The following is a 15265-nucleotide window of genomic DNA, read 5'->3' on the forward strand; positions in this document are numbered from 1 at the left end:
AGACCCGTCTTCCCCTCCGTGCAGTTGGAGACCACGCAGGATTCTACCAGTCCTCTCTTCCCCACCGTGAGGCTCCCGCCTGCCCTGCCGCCCCTGGGGATCCTGGATGCCCTGTCCAAGACCGTCTGCCAACCTTTCTACTCTGGAGATGCCTCCCGCCCTGCTCCGGACCCTCATCACAGCGGGGTATCAACCCCCTTACTGCTTGGTGGGGTGGCAGGAGCAGGGACCCTCTTTCTCAGGGGCCCTCCAACACCATGCACACTCCAGACCATCCCCACCCTGACAAGTCCAAGGCCCCTGAGATCCCCTCGGGTTGGACAACCCCCCGGGAGGACTACCCGAGCCCCCTCAGGGCTCTGTTCTCACGGTCCTGGTTCACTGCAGGGAAGGGGCGTGAAGTAGCCTCACAGACCCAGGAGATCCCCGACCACGAGCGTCCGGTGTCTTCCTCGTGGGCCCCGACGTGTGACAGCACGCGCACGGGGTGCTGCCAGCCGGGGGCTCCCCGCCTCAGCGTCCCGTTTTTACCAGGGCTGTGGGACCCACGTGGCTGCCCCCAGTGTCCAGCCCCTCCGGAGGGGGAGCGGATGCCACTCAGCCCAAAGCCCCGCCGTGACCCCCATCGGGGACTCTGACAGGCCGCGGCCCCACAGACGGCGCTCCCATCAGGACGCCCGGGGCCTCGGGTCCCTCCTGGAGCCAAAGGCCAGCCCTCAATTCCAACCAGGTTAAATCCCCCACCAGACGTGACTCCCGGGGGTGGGCATGGCAGGCTGGCAGCCCAGAATGCGTGGACCTCCCTCTTACAGACCCCAGCCCAGGCGCCGACACCCAAGGGTCCTGGCTCTGTGCATCCACTCAGGTTTCTGATTCCTGCCGGAGGCCTGGGGCTGACCCAGCTCTGAGTGGCCACCTGGCCTTGGAGGGAGACGATGGCAGAGACCACTCCGTGGGGCCCCGAGCAGGCCTGTGGGGACTTCTGGCCTCCAGACACCTTCCCATGGGCCTCATCTTGAAGCAGGAGAGGTCAAGATACACACCATTCAGGGGCGATAGAAAGTTCTAGAACTATATACAGGCAGTGGTCACACGTCATGAATGCACAAATGCCACTGAATCATGCATTTTTATAAATTTATTTATTTTTGGCTGCACTGGGTCTTCGTTGCGGTGGCTTCTCTTGTTGCAGAGCACAGGCTCTAGGCGCACGGGCTTCAGTAATTGTGGCTCGCAGGCTCTAGAGCGCAGCCTCAGTAGTTGTGGCACACGGGCTCTAGAGGACAGGCTCAGTAGTTGTGGCGCACGGGCTTAGTTGCTCTGCGGCATGTGGGATCTTCCCAGACCAGGGCTCGAACCCGTGTCCCCTGCATTGGCAGGCGGATTCCTAACCACTGTGCCACCAGGGAAGTCCCTGAATCATGCATTTTACAGTGGTTAGCTTTATGTTTTGTGGATTTCACTTCAACTTTTAAAATTTAGTGCATCTCAAATATCAAATGGGGCATACTTACGCTGAAAAGGTATTCATCCTGTGTCTGAAATTGTTTTTTAAGCAGTTTGTAAAAACTGAACCTAGGAAACGACAGCGTCCCCCGTGCCACAAACAAGACGTCTACGTGGGCAGGTGGAGGGAGGCTTTGGGCAGGTGCACTGGGCCTCTCCCCCGCGCGGGCAGCATGAGGGTGTGTGTGGGCGAAGTGGCGGCAGAGGGGAGGGTGGGTTACGGGTGGGGCCCGGGCAGGCTTCCACGTCTCCCCACACGCCGCCCTTTCTCTTGAGTTCCTGGTTAGGCTCCTGCTGCTTTTGTAATTTACAAGGATGAACAAACTGGGGCGGGGCTTTAATTAAGCAAAGGGCAGCTGGCTTCCCCTTCCTCCTCCAAGGGAGCCGTCGGAGGGGCGAAGCTGCCAGTAGTGGGTTCGCGGGTGCCTGTCTTTTTTTCTTTTTAAACATATACACGTTTACTCTTTCTAAGCGCCTGCATGCTGGTCTCTGGGCTCAGAGGGGGTCGCCCACAAGAGGCTCAGGACGGTCTCCTGGTGCAGGCCAGGGAGCCTCTGTCCTCCGCCCTCAGGTACACCTGCCCGAGGCCCTTCCCTCCGCCCGCCCACGTAGACACCTTATTTGATCCCAGGTGGTTCCAAAGCCCTTGAAAGTCTGAGCTTGTACCTCCCCTGGAGGCAGGAGCCCTGCAGTCAGCCCCATGTGCCCCAGAGGCTGCCCCGGCCACCCCTCGGGCTCCTGAAGGACAGGCAGAGCCCCAGCGGTGCCCCCAGCCCCCGTTCAGTTCTCACCTCCAACCCACCATGCAGCCTCTCAGCCGACCTCACAGCCGCTGGGAAGGGCACGCTCACCCCTCTTCCCCCACGGACAACCAGGGCCAGAGGACAGGAAATGGGGACCTGCCGGAGGGCAAACATGGCAGAGTGCAGCTGCTCGGGCACCAGCACGGCTATGGGCCACAGCAAATACCTACGGGAGCGCAGGACGCCGAATCCAGACAAGACCAACAGAACCTGTTCAAGTGTTTTGTAGTCTGTAATTTTTTTCACAGTGGCATTTTTCAAGAAAAGTGGGAGGCCTCGGGCCGTCCAGCACTGCCCCCTGGCATCCCCACACAAGGCCACGGCGGCCTCTGGTCCACTGGACACTCCTGGTGCCAGACGGCCAGGCTCTCTCAAGACCACCCACCCCCGCCCCCCGCTCCAGGCAAGCCCTGCGCCCCAGGGACAAGGCGGTTTCCAGGTCAGTAACGAGCATCCCCTGCTGCTCGGGGGAAGACGGGTGAAAGGCAGCGGGGCCGCGTGGTGTGCTGCTACCAGCAGGGCGCACTGGGACCCCGGGCCGGTGGGGGGCACCTGGACACCAGTCTGGCGGAACCCTTCCCTGCTGGGACTCCAGGGTGCCCGCCTCGAGCTCCCACCCTGCTCCCCAGGGGCAGGGGCGGGGCGGGGCCAGGAGTGGGGCACAGACAGGAGGCAGCAGAGGGCAGCGAGGTATTTCCCTGTGGGCTGCCCCACCCCCATGCCCTCGTCAGCCCTGGCCAAGCGTGTGCCGGCGCCAGGCGTGTGCTGGACCGAGTGGGTTTTTTAAAGGAAACGGGGTCACTGCCAGAGCCTTCAGAAAACCCGGCACCTTTGGCAGAAAAGAAACCTCGAAAAGGTAACTCTGGAAACAACCCAGCTGCTGGCCCACTCCACTCAGGGGGTGGAGGAACAGCCCGGCCCCGCCTGTAAGCCCTCGACGGGGCAGACGCTCACCCCCGGACTCACTGCGCTTCTGGGGACAAAGGTGACCTCAGTAGGGCCTGGCCGGGCACAGAGAGCTCGTGCCCCTCTCTGTGCTCCCCACGGAGACTGACCAGGGCACAGAGCCTCCCCCGTCACTCCCACGTCACAGTCTAACTGCAGCAGAGAGGCTCTCGCGGCTGCCCTGTGTCAGGAAGCACAGCGATGCAGAGGGCCTGGCGCGTCTTCGGGGGGAATCGCGGGGAAAGACAGAAGCCACGACCTGGCGCGCTTGTAACTTGAGGCCCCGGAAGCAGGGGCTGCCCTGCAGCGCCCCCCATACCCCACCTCACCCCTCCCCACCAGGCCGCAGGGAAGGGAGGGCCCCGGGCAGCACCCTCCGGTGAGGCCAGCAGGGTGGGCGGGTGGAGGGGCGGCAGGGGGACGGGAGGGCACCCCGCTGGCGCTCTGACCCCAGCCCCAGGGGCACAGGTGAAGGACCTGCACCTCCCGAGACCCCCGCCCACCAGCCCCCCGCAGCGGCTTTCCCACAAGACCGTCCGTCGGGGCAGCGGGGCGCGCAGGGTCAGCTCAGCGTGAAGTGCTGGGCACAGAGGTCGTCCCGCCGGCCCAGCAGACCCCGGGCCGGGATGAACTCCAGCGGCACCGGCTCGGGCCCTTTCTTCTGCAGGTCCCGCTCGAAGATCTGCAGGGCGGGGACAGGCGGCCGGTCAGGCACCCCATAGTGCACGGCCCTCACTGCCCCAGCCCCCGGCCCGCCTCACAGCCTCACCTGAAAGGCAGTGAGCTCCAGAAGCGGCGCGATGCTGACCTCGGCCTCGGACAGCGCCTGGTTAACGGCGCTGGCGGCCTTGGACACCTCGGGGTGGTAATGCCGCTGGAGGGCCTGGAGGGGCACATGGGATGTCACCGCCCCTCGTGGGCAAAGCGAGGGGCACAGGGAGCACTGAGCAGGGGACCATCCCACCGCCTCCGTAGGCCAGGGACGAGACAGGCGGAGGCAAAGGCTCCCCTGGGTGACCGAAGAGACAGGGCAAGGTGGGATCTTTGGGGACGTGGCAGAGATGCTGGCAGGGGCGTGCAGGTGGGGCTGGGTGGGTGGCCGAGGGGGAGCGCCCAGGTGGGACGGCTCCAGGAAGCCCAGGGAGTGACCGGCAGGCAGGGCGCCCTCACCTGCAGCTCCCACAGGGAGCTCTCCAGGGCTCGGCTCCGGGCAGGGTCCTCCTCTTGGGGGTCATAGGGGTCGGCGTCCAGCTCTAGGAACGAGACCCAGGCTCCAGTCTGCCACCTGCACCCGTGTGCTGGCCTCTTGGCCAGGCCCCCCAGGGGCTCCGGCCGCACTCACCAGGGCCCCTGGGGCGGTGCATGAGGACGCGGCAGGCTGGGTGTCTGCGCAGCAGGTTGCAGATAAAGGGCAGGACCGTGAGCAGAGCCTCGGGGGGCGCCGTCAGGGCCAGGCGGGCCAGGCGCTTGGTGAAGGCAGCCACCAGGTAGGCAGGCAGATGCCTGGGGGTGGGGTGGGGTGGGGTGGGGTGTAAGACTCCACCCCTCCGTGCCAGCCCCCAGCTCCCCTCCTGGCCCGCGGCCGCAGCCCCACAAGGACGGGCGGGGCCCAGGCAGCCCTGCGGCTGAGACAGGCCAGGTGTCCCCAGTCCCACCCCCACTCACGAGGACGACAAGAAGAGGTCGGCCAGGTGGAAGAAGCGGGCCCGGTACTTGACGTGGAAGACAGACGGGTCGAGCAGGCCATACAGCTTCCGGTAGAAATCAGGGTACTCCCTGGGAGAGCGAGGTGAGTGACGGAGCACGTGTCGGGGTAGACCCACAAACAGAACAGGTCAGGAATCCCGGCCGGGGTCACGGATGAACGGGCAGAGCTGAAAAGCCCTCAGACCCCGAGGCGGACACTCACAGATTGTGCTCATGAATCAGGATGAAAAGTCCATTCAAAGCCAGGAGACTGACGGCTCCACCTGCAGACAGACGCGCAGCTGTGGAGCCCAACCCGATGGCACAGCCCCGCCCCGCGACGCTGGTCACAGCCCCGCCGGCTGCCTGGCCCGGGGCTGCAGAGCGCCCCCCACCCCGCACCCCAGTCCCACTGCCCCTGGCTCCGGGCCAGCCAGGCGCTCCCTGCTCACCGACGTCACAGGCGCGGGCGAGGAAGTCTATCATGAGGCTGGGCTGCGCCAGGTGAGGCAGGATGGAGTCGTGCATGATCACCAGCACCTTCTTGCAGACGCGGAGAGGCAGCTGCCGGAAGCAGCAGGTCAGGTCGGGTGCGGCCCGCCCTGCTCGCCCGAGCCCAGCCCTGGGGTCCGTCCCGCACCCCTACCTGGTGCTTGAGGAAGCCGAGCCACATCTGCTGGAAGGCCTTCCTGTGCTCCTGCGGGGCAGCGGCAGGGTGGACGTGCCCCACGTTCCCAATCCTGCCCACCCTCCTCCTGCCTCCGGTACGGAGCCAGGGCCTAAGAAACCCCAGCGAGAGAACACCTCCCTCTCGGCCACAGGCCCTGTGTTCACAGCCACCCTGGCAACGACACGCAGCCCCAGAGAGGTCTGGGCGGGCCGCCCCTGACCTCCGGGAACCGTGCCTGGGCCCTCGGGGCCTCCTGTGACCCCGGTGGCTGACGAGGCCAGGAAGGGGGCGCTGGCCCAGGACCGGGGGATTCCCAGGGAAACCACCACCCACCCAGGACGTCTCACCCTCAGATGAACGACCTTCCACTTGTCCGAGAGCTCTGCAGATAAAGCAAGCGGTCACCTGACACGGGAGAAGGCCGGGCCCCTGCCCTCCCGCCCTCCCAGCCCCGGCGCTTACCCGCGTGCTTCACATAGAAGCTGGAGGGGGCGCTCTCCTGGCGGGGCAGGCCCACGGAGGACAGCAGCGTGAAGGCATTGTTCCAAAAAGTGAGGGGGACCTGCCGCAGACCTGGCCTGAGCACCTGGACGCCGCGTGCCCGTCACCCCCCGCCCCCAGCCTCCCCGGACCCAGGCGGCTCACCTCAGGGCGCCCATCAGCAGTCCGGGCCACAGCATCCGCCGCGGCCTGCATCGTGTGGTAGCGGATGTCGTCGTGTTCCAGGTACTCCCGGAACTGACAGAGCAGCAGGGAGTGGTCCTCTTCTGGAGAGAGCAGGCCTCCTACCACCGACTGGGGGGAGGGGGAACAAGGCGGTGAGCACCTCTCTGACCCCCAGGACAGGCGGCCCAGGTGTGGCGCTCACATAGCAGAGTCTGCGGGGGGGCTGCCAGAGTCCCCCCAAGCCCCACAACCCACAGGCAGCCAGGGAGACCCCCAAGCAGGCAGCCTGGGCCTCACCTTGAAGAGCTGGTGGGGGAACAGATAGTTGCCTTCCCACTTGGGCTTCTCCAGGGGGTGCTCGCCCTCCAGCTTTACGAACTTCATGAGCGTGCTGAGGGCCAGCTCCTAGGAGGGGTGGCAAAGGGACCGCGAGGCTCCTGCCATACGTCACCCCTGCAGACAGGCCCACAGAGCTCCTCTGGCTCTCAGGCCTGAATACCCACAAAATAAAGCTCCTGTGAGAATCAGGAGACAGGACGGCCACAGCCACACCCAGAGGAACCAGCCACAGAAAGAGACAGCACCCTCACCTGGACCGGCACCTGCAGCCACGGCCCCAGACCCCTCGCAGACCCCTGCTGTGTGGAGAGCCTGGGGTCGGGCTGCGCGGGCAAGCAAGGCTAGCCGCCCAGACTCACCTTGACCCGAAAGGAGGAGCGAGCCAAGAGCTCCCCCAGGCGGTTGCAGCAGCTGTGGTACCGGTGCCGCATCCACACCCTGTACTTGCGAGTGGCCCCCCGGGACCCTGCAGGTGGGGCAGGGCGGTCAGCCCACACCGATGCCCGCACATGCCAGATGGGACCCAGCCCCACCCCACCCCCACCCCACCCCCCTGCCCTCTACTCAGCCCAGCCGAGGAATGAATGAAAACGAGTCACTATGGTTCCAGACCTGGGGCAAAACCAGCACGTTCCCTCAGGCAAGAGCCTCTCTCTTTTCACCCCAAGACCCAGACGCGCCAAGACTGAGACACGTAACTCTAAACCTCCGTGGAATTAACAGTCAACGATACGCAACATCAAATCCCACAAGAGGCACAAAACAAAACAGTCACACCCCACCCGACCTTTACTGACACTTGGCTTCAACGTTCCTATGACCCACCCCTTCCCCCAAACACAATCTCCCGATCCCACCGACCCGCATGGCCTATGATGGAGTTTTTTTGGGGGGGCTCATCCCATGTTAGCAAGATCCCCCTCTAACCTTGTCAGAGACCAGGCCCTCCTGGACACTGACCTGCCATGACCATCTCCTCAGAGGGCAGCTGGCCCACAAACAGCTCTCCGCGGGCCAGCAGGGCCCCGAAAAGTCGGCTGCATGCGCGCACCGCTTCCTGGATCTCCTCCTGGTCCTCAGACTGCGGGGAGATGCCGGTCGCGGGGTGCCCCGCCTGGAGCTGTGGCCCCTGCCCCCTTTCCCGACCAGGACCCCAGCCCCACCCCACCCCTGAGCCCGCGTGACCCTCCCACCCCACCTCTGCCAAACCCCGCACCAGACCCTCCAACCTGGGAGCCCTGCGAGACTGGTAAAGACCCCCAGTAGAGTCCTGAACTCCGCTTTGCAATTATCTGCCCGCATCCGAACCCAAGCCCCACCTGGTCCGAGTCCGAGAAGGCCCCCATTCTGGTCTCCAACCCCGGGACCCGGCCGCGACCCCCGCCGCTCCCCACGGGCCCCCACCTGCAGCACGGCCAGGATGTCGAACACGGAGTTAGCCTTGCCTCGGTTTGCCAGCACCGCCTCCACCAGGAGGCCCAGCGCCCGGCGCGCGCCCCCAGGACCGGCTTCCAGTTCCATGCCGCCGGCCCACGCGGCAGAGACCAAACCAGCCGCCCCCCGGCTCCGCCTCCCGGCGCGCCACAGACGTCACCGCCTGCGCCTGATGACGTAAGCGCCCGCCCCCCCGTCATCGCGGCGCGCCGGGCCGGAGTGGTGCGCGGCGGGCGGTATGGCGCTCTTCCACGTCGCGCGGTACGCGGGCCCCGAGGCGGCCGGGGCGGAGGCCGAGGCCGAGGCGGACGGCCGGGCTCGCGCGCTGCTGGAGCGGCTGCGGTGCCGGGCCCGAGAGCGGCAGCTGCAGAAGCAGCCACCACAGCAAGAGCCCTCGGAGCCCGCGGAGGCCGCGCAGCCCGCGCAGGCGGCGGGGAAGCGGCGACGGCGGCCGCGCAGAACGCGGAGGCGCAAGAGCGGCGGGGCGCCGGGTAGCCCGCACACATCTCCCTGCAAGCGGCGGAAGGCGGACGACGAGGATGAGGACGCGGGCGCAGGTGGGGCCTCGCGGGGCGGGGCGGGGCCCTGGGACTCGGGACCGCGTGGGGCTGACGCGCCGCCCCGCCCCCGCTTCTACCGCGCAGAGAGCAGCGAGGAGGCGCCGGCGGGGGATAGCGTGGGCGCCGAAGCCGCGGGGTCGCCGGAGGGCCAGGGCGGACCGCCCCCCGAAGAGGCCTCTGGTCCCCCAGCCCACGCCCTGGTGCTCGGGGGCTTCGGGAGGAGCAAGGCGCCAAAGGTGAGCGGCCCGGGGGGGGAGGCTGAAGCGCTGGGGTGGCTGTCGTTACCGCGGCTTGTGTTCGTGGGACGGCTTGGAGGACGGTGCTTGCGCCTGATGGGTGTATGGTTTGTGTTCCATGAGTGAACACCTGAGCCGGCCGACTGCTGATGTCTTAGCATCCTTGTTTACGGTTTGAATTCTGTGCACACTCGGCACTTCTACTTTCAATTGCGAGAGTTCTCTTTTTTTTTTTCCGAAACCAGCGGCTTGATTTTGTTTCCGTGCTGCTGTCACAGAGATTTCTCCGAACAGCTTCGCTTCCTTGGTGCACATTTAAGGATCTTCCACTGTGCTCAGCAATCTAGAGAACAAAATAGGAGGTCCTACCAGGTCTACCAGGTCTACCAGGTTCCTGAGCGAGTTGCAGATTCACGTTAGCATAAGATTTCAGTAGTCGAGTACGTGAGCTAAAGAATGTCTGGAGAGTGATCCTCATCATGAAGAATAAGAGAGGCTGGGCAGAGTGCCCTTGGGGAGATCCCCTTTGAGTTGGAATCAGAAGACAGGGATCAGCCTGGTTAAGGTGGGGTGGGGGCAGGGAAGTGTGTGCCAGGGAGAGGGCCGAGTTGGGGCAAAGGCCCCGAGGAAGCGGTGAGCTTGGAGTGTAAAACGACAGAGGGTTTGTATGGTTGGCGCAGAGCCAGTGATAGCAAACAGAAGCGCGGGCAGGAGAGTGCCAGGTCACGGGCACCTTGCGGTGTAGTCCGGAGCATGGGTGTTATTAGGTGCGAAGGTGAGCCCCTGGGTGGTTTGGCTCAGGGAGTGGCACTTTTTGGTATGTATTTTTCACGCCCTTTAAAGGCTTCACGGAGAGTGAGACGTGGGCGGTCTAGGAGAAGCTAGAAAGCTTGCCTCTTTCTTGCAGTCTCTTCAGCCTGAGTGTTTTGAGTGCTTGGCTTATGGGGCCTTGCTCTGCTGGCCTGGCGGGTTTTGGAGTATTCACCTCGTCTCTTTCTCTTTCCCTTTGTGATAGGTCCAGCCTTTCCTGCCAGCGTGGCTGGCTGAGCCAAGCTGCGTTGGAAAGAATGTCACGGAAGGCCTGGTGTCTATCGAGGACATCCCGGAAGTCCACCCGGACCTGCGGAGGAGGCTGCGGGCTCAGGGCATCTCCTCCTACTTTCCAGGTGCCCCTGCCCTGCGCAGGTGGGGCGGGGGTGCGAGCAGGGTTTCCTTCCAGAGCATCTTCTCCCAGAACCGTGCAAGGCCATCGCTCAGCAGCTGCCCACACAGGCAGCCTGTGCACACGTCCAGTGGCAGGTGTGGTCCTGGCCTCAGCACCTCCAGCCTCTCAGCGCTCCGGGAGGCTCAGGTGCCGACCTTGAGTGAGCGCCCAGCCCAGAGGTCACAGACAGGGAGGCGGCCGTCTCCGGTGCCTGGGCTAGTACTGGGTGTCCCTGCACCGACGTGACGTGCGTGTCGCCGTTCCTTGTCCAGTGCAGGCAGCAGTGATTCCCGCTCTCCTGGAGAGCGCAGCCAACGGGTTTCTGGTAAGCAGAGGCGGCTATCGGCCTAGCGACCTCTGTGTGTCTGCCCCAACGGGCAGTGGGAAGACGCTGGCCTTCGTCATCCCCGTGGTGCAGGTGAGTGCAGGGAGCCCTCACCCTCCAGGCGGGTCTGCAGGCAGGAGCGGCCCTGCTGACACGGGCGGCGGGCTGATGCGGGGGGTGGTCCTTCCCCGCAGGCCCTGCTGCGGCGAGCCGTGTGCCAGGTTCGGGCCCTGGTTGTGCTGCCGACCAAGGAGCTGGCCCAGCAGGTACGTGGGCCCGTGCCTGGAGGGCAGACCCAGGGGCTTCGTCACTGCGGCGCGGAGCCTCAGGTCACGCTGGTGACGGCTGCTTCTCCTCCAGGTGAGCAAGGTGTTCAGCGTCTACACAGATGCCACTCCTCTTCGGGTCGCCCTGGTCACCGGGCAGAAGGCGCTGGCCAAGGAGCAGGAAGGCCTCGTGCAGGACACGTAGGTCCCCCCGGTCTGTGGGCTCCTCCGAGAGGGGGGCCCGCTCTGTGCAGCCGCGTCGTAGCCGTCTGGCCCCGGGGACCGGAGCATTGCCGTCCACAGGGTCCCCATGTCGGGGGGGTCAGTGCAAGGCGGCCGTCCTGAGCCGCTCTCCGCTCCACAGAGCAGACGGCTTCCGATGCCTGGCAGACATCGTGGTGGCCACCCCTGGCCGCCTGGTGGACCACATCGAGCAGACCCCAGGATTCAGCCTCCAGCACCTCCGCTTCCTGGTAGGTGGCCCACATGGAGGGAGGCCCGGGCCCAGACCCGAGGCTGACCGCGGCCCCCCCTGGCCCCCGCCCCGCAGGTCATCGACGAGGCCGACCGCGTGATAGACAGCATGCACCAGTCCTGGCTGCCGCGGGTGGTGGCCGCGGCCTTTCCCAGTGAGGGCACTAGGGACCCCTTTGCTGTGCTCCAGAGAACGCAGCCCCGAGCTGTGACTGCAGCCAGGTACCGGGCCCTGCACTCTGCTCTGCGCCCAGTGGGAGCACCCTGAGCGGGTCCCCTCCTCTGTCCCCCGTCTTAGACGCTCTCCCGCCAGGCTGGGGCGGGCTGGTTGGGCTGTGCTGCTTTCCCAGCGTCCCCTCCCCTTTCAGCATCTGCTGCCCCCAGATGCCACTGCAGAAACTACTCTTCTCAGCCACCCTGACCCAGAACCCCGAAAAGCTGCAGCAGCTCGGCCTCTACCGGCCCCGGCTCTTTTCCACGGGGTCGGTGCACGGGGACCCCAGAGACCCCGACGTGGACGTGGACGGGGACTCGGGCGGGAAGTACACCTTCCCTGCGGGGCTCACGGTGAGCAGGGCACTTGGAGGGGGGAGGGGGCGCATCTAGGCACCGGGCTGTGGCCAACCTTGCGCCGTCCCCCGCAGCATCGCTACGTGCCCTGCAGCCTCCGCCTCAAGCCGTTGGTCGTCCTGCACCTGATTATGGAGATGAATCTCTCAAGAGTTCTGTGTTTCACCAACTCCCGCGAGAACTCCCACAGGTGAGGCCCTCACGGTGCAGGGACCGGAGGAGAGAGGAGGTGGTTCCCCCAGCCCACCCGGCTCTGGCCTCTCCCGCCCAGGCTGTTCCTGCTGGTCCAGGCTTTCGGGGGCATTCGCGTGGCCGACTTCTCCTCCCGCTATGGGCCTGGCTCTAGGAAGCTGATCTTGAAGCGGTTTCAGCAGGGGAAGATCCAGCTGTGAGTACTTGGGGAGACAGGCCGGGGTCCTGCTCCGGGGAGGGCGCTCACTCCGGTGTCAGCCTGGGTTCCTGAAGGGCGCCTCGGGCCCTCCCCAGCTCCGTGGCCGCGTCCACAGCAGGGCGGGAAGAGGCGTGTGTCCCCGCTCCCGGCCTCAGGCACGGCCCATGGCCCCTTGTGTCCCGCCAGCCTCATCAGCACCGACGCCACGGCCCGCGGCATTGACGTGCAGGGCGTGCAGCTGGTGGTGAACTATGACGCCCCGCAATACCTGCGGACCTACGTGCACCGGTGCGGGACTGGCCCTGGGTCTGGGGAGGGGGTGGCCTTGGGAGAAAGCCTGGTCCCAACAGCCCTCGGGGGCTGGGGGCCACGGCTCTGGAGGAAGCTGTGCTCCGTTTCAGGGTTGGAAGAACCGCCCGCGCAGGGAAATCCGGACAGGCCTTCACGCTGCTCCTCGAGGTTCAGGTCAGCCTGGCGGTCTCAGCAGGAGGTGGGGCCCGGGCTCGCCCTGGGGGCCCCGGCGGGGCGGGAGCCTCTTCCCCTCACGTGCTCCTTCCCCGCAGGAGAGGAGGTTTGTCCGGATGCTCAGGGAAGGCGGGGTGCCCGGGCTGGAGCGGCACGACGCCCCCAGTGAGCTCCTGCAGCCGCTGGTCCCGCGGTACCGGGAGGCCCTGTGCCAGCTGGAGAGGGCCGTCAGGGTGAGGCGCCGTGGGGGCGCGTCTCGGGACAGCCAAGCTGGAGGGAGGAGACGGGCAGGGGAGGCCCACAGCGCGGAGGGGCCCGGCGCCGCACTCACTTTCCGAGGGGGCGCGGGCGTGGGGCGTCTCTGCCCTCGGGGGTGGAGGGCAGGGCCAGCCGTAGGGAGTGAGGGGAGGGTGGGGCCTGCCAACGCCCGTCCCCGCCACCCCCGCAGGAGGAGCGGAAGCAGAAGGCAGCCTAGGCCTGGGCTCGGGACAGACCGGCGAGGGGTTCTCCCCTCCTGGTGGGAGAGCCGCCTCCTTTCTGGAAGCATCCTGAGCACTGCTTGCCAGACGCATGAGCAGGAGACGGGGATTCCTCAGCTGAGAGAGCCTCGGTCCCCAGGCGCGCCGCTGCCCTGGGCCCGGCCCCCTGGACACAAGGCTCTGGCCCAGGCCTGAGACCTTCCAGGGGGCACAAGGTCAGCCCCCTGTCGGTTGGTCTTTCTGGAAACAAGTCTCCAGCGAAACTGTTTACACTCCCCTGGAACTGATGGCGTGGCATCTGCCACGCGTTAGGCTGTAAGTTGGGGATCGGCCTTGAGGTACCTTCAGGAAATCAGTTCTTCTAACAAACAGTGTGAGCCACCACCCTGTGTGGGAGAGGTGGCCCTGGGTCCCTTGCTGTTGGGGTGAATGGCCGGCCGCTAAGTAGCCGTTACCCGCGAGGCGTCACAGAGACCGGAGGATGCGCTGCGTGGTCATCGCGGCTATACTTCACGATTAGTCACCGCGCGTGTGGGACGAGTGTCCAGGAAACAGGCTTCAGAGCATTGACTGCCGTCCCTGAGAAAGCCTTGTTTCCAAAACTCATGTTGACAGAGCCTTAATGGGAATGAACCGCGGCTCCTCGTGTCGGCAGAATAACCGCCATGAGTCCTGGCGTCCCGTGTGCTCGCTGTCGCCTGAGTGGACGTCATGGGGCGGAGTGGGCAGCTTACGGGAGAGCATGCAGACCAGGACTCGGGTCGCACCAGCCCGGGCCTCTCGGGGTTGTGAACGCACTCTGCGTGCCGAACCCGTTCCCATTTCAGTCCAGGCTTCGCACGGGACCCGGGGGGATGGCACAGCCATGCACGGCCTCTGAGAGGCGGCTTCCTGGTCTGTGGATTGTACCTCAGTAAAGCATCTGTTTAAAAACAAATACGGACTTCTTCCCTGGTGGCGCGGTGGTTGAGAATCCGCCCACCAATGCAGGGGACACAGGTTCAGACCCTGGTCTGGGAAGATCCCACATGCCACGGAGCAACGAAGCCCATGGGCCACAACTACTGAGCCCAGGGCCACAACTACTGAGCCTGTGCTCTAGAGCCTGCAAGCCACAACTACTGAGCCCAGGAGCCACAACTACTGAATCCTGTGTGCCTAGAGCCCATGCTCCACAACAAGAGAAGCCACCACAATGAGAAGGCCGCGCACCACAACAGAGTATCCCCCGCGCGCAGCAGTGAAGACCCAACGCAGCCAAAAATAAGTAATTTTTTTAAATAAATAAAAATTTAAAAAACAGTGAACACACGTGCCCCTGGGTGATAGGATTGCTGGAAATACCAGATTGCCTCCTCAGCCTGCCTTTTTCTTTACATTCAGTCACGCTTGTGTCAGAAGACGGGAAGAGGCCCAGGCAGGTGACTAAGACAACAGCTGAGCCTTTTGAAGTTTTGTAATATTGATAAAGGCCAGCAGAACAAAGAATTCCGATGTCACCTTTACTGAGTATTGTGGCCAGGCGCGTGGGGACGGGAGAGAAGCTGTAGTGTGCGCAGTGGCCCCGAGCCTGCACACAAGTTCTGGGAAGAGGTTCAAGGTGGAGGCTGGGGGCCGGGAGCATGCAGCCACTCAAGTGGGGGCCACAGGTGCTGCCACTGCTGAGGGAGACCGAGCAGTAGCACCTCGGCTGTAGCCTGTCCCGAGCCTTCCTGCCCCTCGCTTCCAAGGGGGGTGGGGGGGCCTCGGGAGTAGCAGAGTGACCACAGGAGGGAATGACATTGCCTGCTGTAGCCCTTCACTTTGCACTTGGGGATACAGGGCCTACCCTGCACCTGCTGGGTCTCTGGGGCCTTGGGCATCTGGGAGACGGGCGGTAGTGGTGTCTTCAAGGCAGGCTGCGGTGTGCAGGTCACTTTGCTGCTGGGTTTCAACAGCGACTTGCTGGGCATTTATCTGGAAAAGAAGACTTCAGAGAAGAGTGAAGTAGCAGGAATTAACAGCGTGTAAGCCAATCATACTGCAAAACTCAGAGAAAAAGAGATCAGGTTTGTCATTAGCAGAAGCAGGGGGACTGGATGAGACGGTCGAAAGGCACACACTTCCCTTTATTAGATAAATAGTATTAGGAATGTAACGTACAACATGACAAATATCATTAACACTGCTGTAGGTTACACACGATGTGTAGGAGAGCTGTGAAGAGTAAATCCTGAGTTCTCACCACAAGGAGAATATTTTTTTTC

At 64.5% G+C, this 15265-nt stretch overlaps 2 protein-coding genes across 5 annotated transcripts; one reads left to right on the forward strand and one right to left on the reverse strand.

Annotated features, from left to right (window-relative positions):
• Positions 1–2528: 2528 nt before the first annotated feature.
• NOC4L (nucleolar complex associated 4 homolog) lies at positions 2529–8136 on the reverse strand (the record flags this gene model as incomplete). Of its 4 annotated transcripts, none has more annotated exons than XM_079716975.1 (15): positions 2529–3936; positions 4024–4137; positions 4425–4507; positions 4597–4757; positions 4920–5030; positions 5164–5224; positions 5393–5504; positions 5587–5637; positions 5958–5992; positions 6073–6172; positions 6256–6348; positions 6574–6681; positions 6975–7081; positions 7576–7696; positions 8020–8136. In XM_079716975.1, 15 exons carry the CDS (start codon positions 8134–8136, stop codon positions 3817–3819), a joined length of 1494 nt encoding a protein of 497 aa, XP_079573101.1. In that variant the 3' UTR covers positions 2529–3816. The 4 variants fall into 4 exon arrangements, with proteins under 4 accessions (XP_079573101.1, XP_079573100.1, XP_079573098.1 ...); XM_079716974.1 differs by having other exon boundaries at positions 5393–5444; positions 6256–6405; XM_079716972.1 differs by having other exon boundaries at positions 6256–6405.
• Positions 8137–8287: 151 nt separating this feature from the next.
• DDX51 (DEAD-box helicase 51) lies at positions 8288–13956 on the forward strand (the record flags this gene model as incomplete). The annotated part of the gene is made up of 15 exons (XM_079717036.1): positions 8288–8606; positions 8694–8845; positions 9861–10011; positions 10322–10467; positions 10569–10640; positions 10735–10841; positions 11005–11113; positions 11191–11336; positions 11483–11681; positions 11759–11874; positions 11956–12072; positions 12262–12363; positions 12477–12540; positions 12639–12773; positions 12989–13956. The coding sequence occupies 15 exons, from the start codon at positions 8288–8290 to the stop codon at positions 13013–13015; spliced, it is 1962 nt and encodes a 653-aa protein (XP_079573162.1). The 3' UTR covers positions 13016–13956.
• Positions 13957–15265: the final 1309 nt, after the last annotated feature.

Source organism: Hyperoodon ampullatus (assembly GCF_949752795.1).
Source record: "Hyperoodon ampullatus genome assembly, chromosome: 13".
Lineage (NCBI taxonomy): Eukaryota > Metazoa > Chordata > Mammalia > Artiodactyla > Ziphiidae > Hyperoodon > Hyperoodon ampullatus.